The following is a 14,915-nucleotide window of genomic DNA, read 5'->3' as shown; positions in this document are numbered from 1 at the left end:
GACTTCCTCTCAGCTATTTGAGAATTACTTTCACTGCCTGTCAACCAATAGCCTACTAAGATGCTATCTCTGTAATGGCTTAGACTATATTTGAAGTTCCTATCAGATACTTTTGAATCAGAGAAACCCATAGAACATATGAGAATCATTCCCCAGTGGTGTTGTTAATGTCACAGTTCCCAAGAAACGCGCCTGAGAGCAGAAATCTGATCAGTCACTTAGGACTTTAGAGTCCAGTACACCTCCTGGGCCTTGTAAGTCAGGAAAGTGCACACATACACTTCTTTTGGAATCCATCCAGCCATGCTCTGATATTATTCTAAAGTCAATAATTTATGGGAGCCTTCAATATCTTAAGTCAACAAGGTTTTCAATAACTCTTCCCTAATAAATGTACTAGCAATTGTTGGTAATTATAGTCATTATAAAGTTATTTTGCTTTTGTGACAAACATTAGCTGAGGGGGATCAGGGCGGTAACCCTCCACCAGGTTAGGACTATCTACGGCTCTTCTCTTCAGTGTCATGCAGACAAGCACGTTCTCACAGGGCAGAACTGCTTCTCACTGAACTGCAACCTCCACAGCGTTAGTGATTCTCCAAACAGGACTGTTAGAGCCTCGTAGGTAGTTACCGCTCCGGGATTCTAAACTTCAAAGCTCTCATTGCTACCTTTGACTCTCCGGTCTGACCCAGAATATGGAGGAAGAGGAGGATTTCATTATTTCAGAACTTCTCTGGAAAAAAATCAGTAAAATAATTTGACCACCTAATTACCGCTTACATTAATATGCTCCTCTAGACTTTTAATTTTAGAGTTTACAAAGCACTATAAATGAATGTTCTCTTTGATTTTTAAAGCACCCATATAATTCAAGTAAAAGCCATCATCCACATTTTTAAAATGAGAGAAAAGTGTCCACAGAAGGTATTTCTGACTTTCACTCCAATTTAGCCAAATTTCCTTTATTTTATATGTTCACCCAATCATCTCCACAACAGTAAGAACAAAAGGGGCAGCACGCTAAGATAATCAGCATCATTGCAAACATTCCCACTGATGACCAATCTTTATAGGAAACCACTCCTGACAAATGAGATTATTGTAGAAGAGCTGCTATTGGCTTACTTCACAACTGCTTCAAATTGCATGGAACCCTGGGACTAGTTTCCAGAATCCTTCCTCAAAGTCTACTTTCACTTTAAGATGTAATAAGAAAAAAGATTTTGACTCTCTTAAAAAAAAATGGCCTAAATGGCAGACTTAACTCAAAATAGCCACCAGAATTATATAACCAACCAAATGTATTTCTTTTTCACACTTAAGACAGGAGTCCTCTCATAAGAAATCTAAAGTGCAGGCATCAGCAAGACAAAAAGAGAAGTCAAAGTAGGTCTTTCTCTGTGATTACCCAGTGCAAATGAAGGATCCACTTTGATTTATTCTTTGAATTTTCATAACAATTACAATGTTTTATAAAACACTTTCTGTGACACCTTCTGATATATTTCAATGACTATGCTTTGCCCAATGAAATATGAATCAACTACTACTTTTGACATAATGCAAGCCTAATTTTGCTTCCCAAAATATTTCAAATAAATAAAACCTACTTTTGACTTGTATCTAATTAAAATGAAAGACTGATTTGTTAGAAACTGACAAAATAAGCACACATTTCCCCCCGCCCAATGATTAGGTAAGTAGACTCAACAGTTCCTTCAGAGATGTAATTAACATCACCTCGTTGTTTCTAACAACAAAATATTCTTGGGCACCACTGTACCACTTTCAGTAATGTCACGTCTCATCACACCTGTCTTGTTTGTAGGTGGTATACAGGACCAACCAAGTGACCAGTTCAACGGAGATCATTCCCCACAGATTAAAGTAACACATGCTTATTATGAAACATTTTGGCAGTTGAACCAGAATTAGGGTTTAAACCAGAATCACATCACAAATTGTGTGTCCAATATTGAAGAACCAATGACATTCCCAATTTGTACACCAGTAGCACATAGATGAGTCCACAATGGCAGTAGTCATAATATATGTTGTATCTGCAAACTCAATGAAGGGGAAATCTGAGACATTTACCCAGACACTTCAGTTAAGTGTAAGGCTGAATGCATTTTGTCCTAAATGCTGCCTGATTCATTTGTTGCTTCAATTCCTCATGTGGTATATTTCGTGTAGAAAAAAAATACAAAATAGCATTTTATAATACTTCCAATATTTCCTGAGAAGAAAGAGAACATAATGAGCTTGAGGAGCTCAACAGCTATCTTTCTGGAGATATCATCACCATGAATATTGGAGGTGTGGGGTTACATCGTTTTGAAACTTGGGATGCAAGTCTGGGGTTTTCAATATAGAGCCATGGAAGTATACAAAACATGCAAAACAGGGACACAGACTGGACCAATCACAAAGCATTAAGAAAGTCTAATATTTTAATCTGGAAACAGTAACATGAATGTTTTAAATTTGATCTGATTACTTTGGCATTAAAGTGAGATATCCATGTGAAAAGCATTGGGCTTATACAGATCTGCCTCAGTGCACTGACCAAGAACATTCATAAAATTATGTATCTTACTTCTAACACATACATACCCACACATATACATTATTTATCAATATGATCAATTTCTCCTTAATTGTCTTGACCTAACATTTAATATTCAAATAGATCTCATCACATTGTACCTTACAACTTCAGGGTATCTGATAATACCTTAGAAAGCACACATATTACTGAAAACAATTCTCTAGAATAAAAATGACTCTTTGCTGAAGGAACTTAACAAACTGCGTTCCATCTGAGAAGAAATCATAGATATAATAATTTTTGCCTATGTGACCATCTGTAGTCATCTATTTTATCTAGACATTGATAGCCAAGCAATTAGGAGATTATGAAGGAGTATAAATGAATAATTTCAAAAAAGACAGTGTTGGCATCTTAGAATACTAAAGTAACATAACCAATAGAGGACATCTAGTGGTCTTTAGCAGAATCAATATTAGCCTGCCAAAAATATTTACACACACACACACACACACACACACACACATCATAATGATAGTTTCAGTATGTGGGCTAATCAGAGAAAGATGATATCAGGATCTTATATTTCTACACAAAGGCACACATCAACTTAAGTATTTCAAATAATTTCCATGTATCTCATTTAACTCAAACTTCACAACTGTTCTATTAAGTTTTAGTCATGAATCACTCACTTTGAATACTTCCACCCAGATTAAATAGAAAATATAAGGCACAATTTTAATAAACACACATAAATACTAAGTTCTAGTATATGATCCAATTCACACCACCATGTGTTGGTGGTTAGAAATACAAATCTCAAATATAATTGTATCACAATAATATAATTATATTAATATCATATTAATATCATAATAATGTCAAATATAATTGATATTTAAATTATAAAGCTGACAAAATAAACTTTGCATATGTCCTGTTCATGTTTCATTTTATACAAACACTGCAAGGCCAAGAATACACGGCAGAGGTATCTAGAAAAGTATCCTGCTTGACACTAGCTATATATAAAAAACACAAGTGAGTGATAACTCTCTCCTGACTTATCCTTAGCTCCATCCCCAGTGGTCTCCAACCCTCCTCATTCTGCTGCATTCTCAATGTACCAGTAAATCCCCTGCCTGCACTGCCTCAAGGACACCTTACTGAGTAAGGCTACCATCAGCAAAAATTCCTGTCTGCACCTCCCAATGCACCACCTTATTGCCTAGGTTCTGGAGGCTGGGAACTGCTAGGCTAGGCTGCCTTGCAGGAATGTGCTCTTCTGCTCCCATTTGCCAAGCTAGGTAATCCAGATTCCAGCTTTGACATTCATTCAAGTATGTCTGAAGCTCTCTTCTTGTGCAAAGAAAGCTCTGTTGATTCTCTCCAAGTATATATATTCTTTTATGTATGTGTATATATATATATATATATATATATATAATTGATTTCAGAGAGGAAGGGAGAGGGAGAGAGAGAGATAGAAGCATCAATGATGAAAGACAATTATTGATTGGCTGCCTCCTGCACGTCCCCCACTGGGGCTCAAGCCCACAACCCTGGCACATGTCCTGCCCTGGAATCATGGCGTCCTAGTTCATGGATTGACACTCAACCACTGGGCCACACCAGCCAGCCTCACTCCCTTCTTTATGCCACCATTTACCACACCATCTGTGATTATGTCTGTTTCTCCTACAAAGCTGGGGAATGCTTTGTATTCTCATGTGCAGTATCTGCAAACAGAAGCTACTTAGTCCATGCTTGGGAGCGAAGAATGGCTATTCCCTTGCAATTACTTAGTGGATTTAGTGCATGGAAGACATGCATCTAAGCAAGCATCAGCAGCCAAGCAATCAGCAGAACAAATGCAAGCAGAACCAGTAGAACTGCTCATAGTAGAGGGACTGACCATGTAAAATGTTTTCTGGAAATAAGTTGAAGTCTACTTTTTAAGGGAGCAATGGAAAAAGAAAGGCTTTCTAAATCTGAGGTGTGGCACATGCAAAATTACAGAAAGAACCATTCTCTGCAAGAAGCACTGTAAACAAAAGAAACACAACAACACAAAAATCAGAAAGGAGTCCTTGGGTGCAAATAGGAAGTGACACAGTTGAGACGGGGACTGGTTGGCTGAGGAGCCTTGAAGGCACAGCAAAGAAACACAGATTTGATGTGATAGGCAACAGGGAAGTTCTCTACACCCTCACAGAGGGCAGCGTTACAGAAACAACGGTGCTTGCTCATGGCCAGCCTTGGGATGCTTAAAAAATGAAAGTAGTTAACAGTATGTGCTGTGTAATTGTAGATAGGCAATTCACAGCAAGAGTCGTTTCTAATACCAACCAAATAAAATGTTAAAATTAACCAAAGACAGAAACTGTAATCTGAATTAGCTCCCTGTGGAATAAATTTTCTGATTAACGCTTGGCTGTTAAACATCATCTGTTTATCAATTTGTCTCTCAGCCAACATAAAAACCTAATATTGATTGCTTGCAGAGAATTGTGATGTCCTAGACACATTACTCATCTGAAATTGCTATAGACATATACCAAGATGGAAACCACAAGCCCTCCTTCTTGCCGCAGAATGGATTTAGTTCATTGTGATGGGTCTAAAAATTTATAAAAGGAAGGTTGAGGGAATAGTAAATGAGGAATAAAAGAGCAAATATTATAGATATGTGTTCCAAAGGCTTAGTTTTGATACAAGCATCATGCGTGTCCCACACTGTTTTGTTCATTGCCCATGGCATTAAATCCTAAAAATAGATAAGCTCTACAGAATAGTATTTTTCTTCTCAATTGCTATTCCCAATACCTAATAATGTCAAAGATCATCCAACTTCGATAATAAACAAAACAGAATACAACCCAATGGGCTGGGCAGCATTCAAGGTTCCTAGGACCCTTCACCTTCACTAACTGAATAATCTCCCACTTACTAAGCTCTTAATCTCCCTTTATCTCTTCAGTGGCTTTTGAGGGCTAACAATTGTTAATATTCCATTTAATTTCCGAGGATTTCCTCACCATATGTCTCCTTCAGGAGGATCACGGAGAATGGGTCACCCCTGTGGTAGGTTACAATAGAGCATTCTGCCATGGGTCACTGACTTTACTTGAAATAGAATGAGAAAAACAATGCTGAATGAAAGAAATGAATTTTAAAAAGCCAAACTACAAGAAAGATTCACCTCAGTTTTCTAGAGATGAGAGAATGAGGCATTTTCTGCCCTAATTTATTGAAATAATTGTTCCAGATTTTTACCTCACCTGACGATATACATGCAGTTTCATGAAACTTTACACTGAAAATATCACACTGAGAGAGCTCTATTTTTGCATCTTAAAGCCACTGATCTTATAATTGTCTTATGTAAACATCCCTCCTGACTTCTTAACACCACGTGTTTCACAAATCTGTTGGCCAAATCAGCTTTTTCCTTGTACAGTAGCCACAACATTCAACTTTAGTCATGATAGTAACATAAGGACTAAGTTTCTCTATTTCATTCACAATTTCTCTAATTTATCTGGCTTTGGTGCTTCTTCTTGTTTTTCAGATGAACTAATTCAGACCAGAAAACACACACACACACACACACACACACACACACACACACACACACACACACACACACACACCATGTATCATTGAAGACCAACACAGTTCCCTATAGAAGGCAGCTGCGTTCCTTGGAAATGATTCAGTTAGAATGAGAGCAGTTTCCAGACTTCACACATTACTTCCCCAAATTTGCTATATTTAGAACCAGCCAGCTTGGTACTAAAACACCCAGAATTCAAAGACATGTGGGTGAGCTCACATCTTCCTGCACGGTCTTATTCTTAACCCTCCCAGGGCAACTGCTGCCAAACCATTTGTTGTATTTCTACTTGTAAACACATCCTTGTGGCATTTACCAAAGTCAGGTAGAGATTTGCCAGCTTGGAACCATGTAAGATCCTTTGTGATTTTGGTTTGAATCATGTAAGTGGTGAGGTCATGAATTCATATTACATTTTGGATCAATTATGACTGTCTCTTCCCTGTTTAACAGGATTACTAAGAGACATTAAATATCCATGATGTGTGTGATATCATAGGAAGGTATCATATAATCAAGGAAACATTCTTCACTTAAACGAGCTTACGGTTCATTTATTATCAAGGTCATTTATTTATATGAAAGAACCTGCCAACTCGCAGCCATGGTTGGGGTGTGTTTGATTACCAAATGCCTGTAAGTACATATTAAATTGCATTTCTCAGTTACGGTGGCCGTGAGCCTGAGTCATACATAGCGTGGCATCTATAGAACCCCATCACGGTACACACATCCAGGTGCCTGTCACCGCTGCCAGGCGCCAGAGGACATCCCTTTTAAGGAGTGTCCTCTCTGCCCATGTGGCCTGCCATTTCATCTGATAGGTCACCATCTGTTCCTCCTGACGCTGTTCTCTAGGGTAAATGGGTTAAAACTACAAGACTCGGAAAAGCAGTCGCACTGCGCACTGCATTTTTAACTGACTGACTATTTGTCTCAGTGACTCTTCATTACACAGGCTAGCCATTAATATTGTTTTGTGAAACCATGTTTTAAGAGGTAAATATTCATCTACATTTTTTAGTGTTTTTTTAAAAAATATATTTGTATTGGTTTCAGAAAGGAAAGAAGAGAGAGAGATAGAAACATCAATGATGAAAGAGAATCATTGATGGACTGCTCCCTGCACTACCAATCCAGCCTGCTACCCTGGCATGTGCCCTGACCAGGAATTGAACCATGACCTCCTGGTTCATAGGTCAACGCTCAACCACTGAGCCACACCAGTTGGGCTAGTCATCTACAATTTGTATTCAATACATAAAATCATTGGATATTAAGGTATTTGACATTAAAAGAGTACACATAGGTTACAGCAAGAAGCTATAGGTTTTGGGGGTTAAGAGCATTGCTTCTGGAGTTGAACTGCCAAGGTTAGCATCCCAGCCCCGCCTGTTACCATGAATCTGCGCAAGCTATCGGAGTCACTGGGAAGATTTACTAGTAAAGAATCAAATATATTACCTGACATATAATAATTCCTCAATAACCATTAGCTGTTATCCATAATCATCTTGGTCTGAAATCAATTTCAAATTGGTATAATAAAGTTTGAGAACCAAACAATTACTGCATTTCAGATAGAATGTACTATCTAGACACAGATGAATCCAATCTCTCAAATGTGCTTCACTGGATTTTAAATATAACCCATATCCATATTTTAGGAACCATCCGTTCTCAGCCTTTTCAGCAATGTCTCACGCAGTATGCATGATCACATGGCATTTCCTGAAATCCTAGGAACTGAAACGCCATTGACAAGCACACACAGAACATGGCTGTGGCCCCAAAGAAAGCAGAGCTGGTGCTCACAGAAGTTCCATTTTCAGACTCATTTCAACCTAAATTCCAAAACACAATTCATCCTAAAAATGCTAAAATTAATTGCTGCTATTAGTAAAGTGACAAACCATAGCAAGTCTATTGTTTTCTTGAGTGCAGACTTAGACACTCTCGAAGCATTTTCAATCTTCAGTAAAACTCAGATGATAATTTACAAAGGTAGACTTAGAAGGAAAAGAAAGTTAAGATGTTTAATAAACAGACTCTGGAAGTAGGGACAGGAACTCCTTTGTGTGGGATGGAACAATTCACTCAGATCTTAGAAACTCCCTGCTGAGCCCTCTTTGGTCCATAGACTGCCTGGGAACAAAGTTGCCCCTAGTCAGCACAATACTGGCCAAATTGACTGCACTTACCCACTGTGTTACTTGAGTTTCTTATGTATTAATTTTCCTCCTGGGTATGCTGTCTTTCAGTATTATGAAATGAACTAATAGGGAGAAACTAGCATAAATAATTACATGCGAAGCATAACAAAGAGCAGGGGTCCTCAAACTACAGCCCGCGGGTCACATGCAAATACAAATATTGTATTTGTTCCTGTTTTATTTTTTTACTTCAAAATAAGATATGTGCAGTGTGCATAGGAATTTGTTCATAGTTTTTTTTTTTTAAACTACAGTCCGGCCCTCCAACGGTCTGAGGGACAGTGAACTGGCCCCCTTTTTAAAAAGTTTGAGGACCCCTGACAAAGAGCAACATTAAAATACTGAAATCACTCTTTACATAAGTAATTTGGAAACACCCCCAAAATCTGTTTTCTTCAAACACAAATTCTCTGAAATTTCAGTATTAGAGGAACCATATACCAGATTATCTCATAGAGCTTATGATAAAACTAGATTAGCAAATAGACCCTCCACATCTTTGTCAAATATTGTCCTTGATGTATTCATATCAGATAAAAAAAAGAAGAGCCATTTGTGAGAAAAGAAGGGTTTTATTGGTTTGAATAAAAATTGTTTTGCTTAAAGTGCAATTGTTAGGAAAAAAACTAAATTGATATAAAACGATAGTTTTAAAATCACGAATTTCTTTTCAGTTCATTCAAATCTAATATTTGACCATATCTTTTGAAGATACACATATATCACTTATGTACCAAAAAATAAATAAAAATTTTCTCCTTGAATTTCATAAACCTCATATATAGACCAGTTGTACATTTTAAAACAGCCATCATTAACAATATGGTCATATAGTGACTTTAAAAAGTAAAATAGATGTCTTACCTCTTCCCACTGATGTATGTATCTAATTAATCTTGAAAGTCGTAATAAACGCAAGAGACTGAGAATCTTTGTAAACCTCACGATGCGAAGTGCCCTGGCCGTTTTGTAAACTTCTGAATCCATTCCCTTTTCTACAATGAGGAAGATATAATCCACTGGGATTGACGAGATGAAGTCCACCACGAACCAGCTTTTTAAGTAATTCATCTTGATCACTTTAGGGTCCAGGATAATTTCCGAGCTGTCTTCATTGACAGTCCCAGTCCGAAAATTCATGATCAGGTCCAAGAGGAAAACTGTATCTGAAGCCACGTTGAAAATAATCCACGGTGTTGTTGTTTGTTCTGTGAAGAACGTGATTCCAACGGGTATGATGACCAGATTGCCAACCATCATTATAAGCATTATTAAATCCCAATAAAACCTACAACGAATAAAACAATCAGATTTTAAGATGCAGGCAGCAACCAGACCATTCTCCCCCCCCCAAAAGTTATTACTGATTTGTGGTTAATAAATGAGTGAGAGAACAAAGTGTTGGCTTTAGAAATAAGGTAACTAACTCCTTCCATGGCGACAAATTTAAATCTAAGTAAAATTAACATATTCCTAAAGTAAGGTATTGTAATTAAAGAATTTCAAAAATTATTTGATATCAAGTGTTATAGAAATAAATTAAAAAACACCCATAACCCCATTTATCTGGTAAAGACCCCAAAAAACACCCTCCCTATAAACCAGGGAGAAATATAAAACCAGAAGACCCAACTTAAAAAATGCTTTTGGTAAGATTCTTTGAAGGTGTTTTGAAGTATGTTATATACCAAATTACCAATCATAGATTAGAATAAACAAGGTGTGCTAAAAATACCAGTACTGCAAACTTATTCCTAGGAGATTAGGTCAAATATAAGTTCTAGAATTGTCCTTAGCTTCACAGTAGTCCAAATATGTATGCTTTATTCTTCTTTAGTTTGAAATAGGAAAACTAACATTTTTCTGAGGCTAAAAATAATTGAAGTTACTCTACTCTAGATTTAAAACTAGAATCTATGTTTACTATCTTTTGAAATATTCTAATCTCACCTTTCATTAAAATTGGGAGAAAACCAGGAACTTTCAGGTTATTCCTGGTTAATCTATTGTAACTAAATTCTTCAGAGATGATTATGTAATTTTCGTTTGTATTCTTGCAAAGAATATTGACATTATAAATAGACTATTTATACTTGTGACAGTATATACTTATAACAATGAAGAAACAAATGTACTGATAAATCTCTTTAATAATGAAAAGTCTGAAAAGACATGAGTCACTTTGTCCTGGTCATATGTGTCCTCTTTTGGAAGTTTAGTTTCATAAAAGATATAGAAATTTCTTTTTACCGAGATATTTTTATTTAACATTAATTCTCCCACTTAGATTACTTGAACCACTTTTGATAAGGCATGCATTTGCATAAATCTATCAAGTTTCTACCATCCCTAATTATGAATGGCTCCTGGAATAAAAGTAGTAATATAAGAAAGAACTATAAAAAGAACTCTCTCCCCTTATCTCCACATGCCCCCCAAGATCAGGTCAAAGGTAAATGTTTGTCATTTTAAAGATTTTACCAGTCTTTCCATTAAAACGTATCTATACATTTAGGGATAAGCATACAAATAGCCATGTCAATCATGCATCATACACTGCCATTTTCAATGCCACCTTCTCTTTCTTTCTTTTTCCTTCCCCAGTGGAAATATGCAAAATGTGCCCCTTATTATACTAAGGGCAAATGAGAGGTAGTATAATAGCCATTTCACAAGGAAGCGATGTCACTGAGCTCTAGTGTGAAATCAAGTGTGCACTGAGGATTCCCACCCTGTGGCTACTCTTTGTCTCTTCTGTGGGCTCCTGTCCCTGGCCTCCCCAGAAGGCTGCTGCTCCCCTGTGTGTCAGGCATAGTGGGCCTTTTACCTTCTACTCCACACAGACTCTTCGGGCAATCCCATACACCCATCCATGTCTTCTATGGTTCACCTGTAACTGATGACTCCAGAAGCTTTATCTCTATCCACTGCTGCCTTTAAGCCTCATGACCAGCAGCCTATTGAACCTACCCCCTTGCCTATCTCACACTCTGGTTAAACAGCATCCCCAGGCCCCGATTTAACATGTCACCTCCCACATATACTCCTCATGGCCCCTTCTGTCAAGGAAAAGAACAACTCTATACCTGATTTACAAGTCAGAAAGCTTAGAGCCATCCTAGATAATTCCCGGACCTGAATCTGCTCAATCTCATGCTCAGTTACTGTGGCTGTTTGGTTTTAATACCTAAACATAAGGTGGATTCATCCATTTGCCCTTTATCATTCCCACTGCAACTGTCTGCAACCAGAAATTCTTACCAGCGTTCGAATTTGAAGACAAGTTACTTAAATTCTCTAACTAAATTGTCTCTTCTGTAAAATGAAGATTATTATAGAACCAAATGTGTAGAGATTTATAAATAAAATAAAATAACATATACAAATTACAGATCCTAGCATATAACAAACTGTAGACACAATGCTGGTGGCCTACTTACTATTAGTTTACCTTTCCTTTCCAAAATAATTCAATTGTTATGGGGAGTAACCAGGAGCCCATTGAAAAATACTCCCTTTTATATGCATGTTTGTATTTTTGTCATTAAGATAGAAGCTATTTTGAAGGAAAATTAATATTCTATCCATCCTAGTCAATAGAGGTGAAAAGGATAAAGTGCCACCCAATGTTTATAATTGCAATAATGTTTAACACACCATAGCTTTTTATGACCAGGATTTAATATGGTCTGAAGCCATTAGTTATATTGACCTCATCATGAAGGTCCATTGATCCTTATCATTTCCTCTTAAAGTATCAGTGACTCTATTTCACAGATATAAACACAGGTCTCGAAATAGACTTTGCATAATATAACTCTTCAGTTAACATTCATTCATTCTCTGCTAGCCAAGAAAAATACAGTTAACACCCACTCAGAAGTGTGATATAACTTTTGTTTTTGAAACAATGCATATGTCCCTGAAAACTGACCTCATGATATCCTCTTGCCTACCTGCCCACAGGTTTCTCTTCTTGGCTCTTAGCTCTAAAAATGTCCCTTTGGACACTCAGGCTCTCCCTTTTCCTCATCTCTCAATTTCTATGTCTTACACATTTTATTCCAGAATTGTCTTTCCTATATAGTCCCTCTTCCCATCCCCACTGTTAATATGTCAAGAGTCTCCTGTCTATGGCATCTGATCCATTCTATTCACCGTTCCAGAGCAACCTATCTAACAAGGAACTTGCCAGCTCAAAAGCCATCAATGACTCGCAATTGAATAGAAACAAGTTGCCCTGGTTTTCAAGGAAATAAAGACTCCTACTCCCTTACCAGACTCTGCTTTAACACTTTATGGGAAGTACCTCATATGTCAAGCAAGAAAGTCCCCGCCATGTGCACCTGGGCCCATGAACAGGAGATAGAGAACCTTCCATTCTGCCTATCATTTCTCTTATTAGCATCACCTCTCCTTCAGGTCCCATTCTGGTGAGAGTTTCCTAATTTTTTGTTTGTTTTCACAAACTCCAGAGCAACATATATTTTCAGTATGCTTCTTATATTATTACTTCTTTGGGTACTATTTTTGTTTCTTCCATCATCACTGGATTTAAATTCATTAAAGTTCAAAATTGTCTCTTGTCTTCTATTTAATTTCTGTAGTAATATGGACAGTATCTAGACTAGCCAATGCTAAGTAGATAAATTAATTGAATTTTCAGTAGAAAGCTACACTTCAGTGGGGATAAAGAAATGCTTTTTAACAAGACAAAGAGCCTTTAATGCAGTAAATAATTTCTTAATTTATCTTTTATATAACACTGCATTTTTATTCATTGAGAGTTCTTATGACATAGACTACATTAAAATAAATTAAATAAGAAAGCAGATTAAGAACATGTTCTTAGATTAGACAGCCTGAAAACAAAACAGTTTGGGATTTGACAGTTGGTTTGATATGTTACAAAACCCCTCTCCTTTTCATGCTGCTCTACAGAGACAGGATTTATTTGTAAAAGATCTTAGTTGGATTTTGAAGGCAGACTAGAGTTCAAATTCTAGTTCTACTAGCTGCCTGTTTTGGACAAGAAAGGTAATGGCAGTGAACTTCAATTTTCTTCTACTACTTCCTTTGTAGGAGGACTGCAAGCAATGATGTATGTAAAGTATAGAACCTGTTAGAAAGTTTCTTGATAATTACAGTAAAGTAATAACTAAGCAATCATTTTTACCTTCTACTGAAAGGAGATACACAAAATAAAATATTACAATTATAATTAATATACCATTGATAACTATGATTTTAATTACTAATAGAGTAATGTTGATAGACAAATTATTCTTATGTTCAAAATCTATTCCCCCCCCTCTAAGATTTTAGAAGGGAAAAAGTGGCATTATAAAGATTAGTTCCTGATATTAAACTGTGGAGAATTCAAATTTAGTCATGCTTCCTTCTTTCTACCTACTTGTATCCCTGGTAAATAAAGACAACCCCTCATTCTGTAGTAACAAGAACTCCCCACTGCCCCGAGGTTCCATGCCCTCTGATGACACCTGCTCCAGGTGAAAATACCTGATGTCAGACATTTCTAATCCAAAGCCTTAAAGAGATTTAAACAATCTCCATATCCCGCTACTGGGATTTAAATTTTTTCTCTCTAGATATTTAGTGAAAGGTACTATTCTCCCCTCTGTCTGATGAAATAAATATTTGTCATTAAGTAGACTTGTGACTAAACCCCAGAAATGTAGCAGATTTATATGCGGAAATTATTTTAGCTATGATTGAAGTAAAATGGAGAGTCAAACCTGTCCCATTACCAACACTTAAGACTCCCTCTAAAAAATTACATTTTTAGATATTAAACAAATTGGGCATATGTTTGGTAAGCTACTTATTTATCAATATAAAGGAGTAAGTGTCTAACTGCCTTTACTTTTTTAAACACACAGTCCTTGTAACTAAGTTTTAAATTTTATTTAAAATTTTATTTAAAATTTTATTTAAAACTGATTCAATTTTCAGAAGTCCAATGCTAGCCCAATTATTAAGCACATGTCTTGAGAAATGACATAAAGCACCTTCTTTTAAATGCTATGACCTCATCCTAGTGCCATCAGTGGCAATTCACCTGCCAAGACTCAGCAGCCAATCCCTGAACTTGGATCAGATGGGTTCTCAGACACTCTTCACCACCTTGTAAACCTCACTATTTACACACAGAATACTCACACTGGGTCGACGCATACCTGCCCTAAGCTGTGCAAAGAGCATTTCTTAGTCAGGTCTGTGATTTGGTCTCTCAAGGATAAATTCAGTGTCAAGGATGTGTAGGGAGTAGAGATATCAGAAAACTCAGATCATTCACATATAGACAACTGGAAGGGAAAATATGCTAGCTTTCCTAGTACAATGAAACCTTGCTAACATCCCCATTGTAGGAAAGTTTAGTGTAACTTATGGATAAAACAAAGTTAAACCATAACTGAAGACACTGAGATGATTTCCAATAAACTTAACAATTTTCCAAATGAGAACATGAGATGGGTGAGAGCCACACTATGCTATAGCTCATCTTATT

At 36.7% G+C, this 14,915-nt stretch overlaps 1 protein-coding gene across 1 annotated transcript in view; it reads right to left on the bottom strand.

Annotated features, from left to right (window-relative positions):
• Positions 1-14,915, bottom strand: part of HCN1 (hyperpolarization activated cyclic nucleotide gated potassium channel 1) — a 310,164-nt gene that overhangs the window by 264,923 nt on the left and 30,326 nt on the right. Inside the window, exon 2 of the mRNA XM_059694808.1 lies at positions 9,251-9,674. Within this exon, the coding sequence (XP_059550791.1) occupies positions 9,251-9,674 (424 nt within the window). The remainder of the gene's footprint in view (positions 1-9,250; positions 9,675-14,915) is intronic.

This window comes from Myotis daubentonii, chromosome 4 (assembly GCF_963259705.1).
Source record: "Myotis daubentonii chromosome 4, mMyoDau2.1, whole genome shotgun sequence".
NCBI lineage: Eukaryota > Metazoa > Chordata > Mammalia > Chiroptera > Vespertilionidae > Myotis > Myotis daubentonii.
This window is presented reverse-complemented; position numbering and strand designations above follow the sequence as displayed.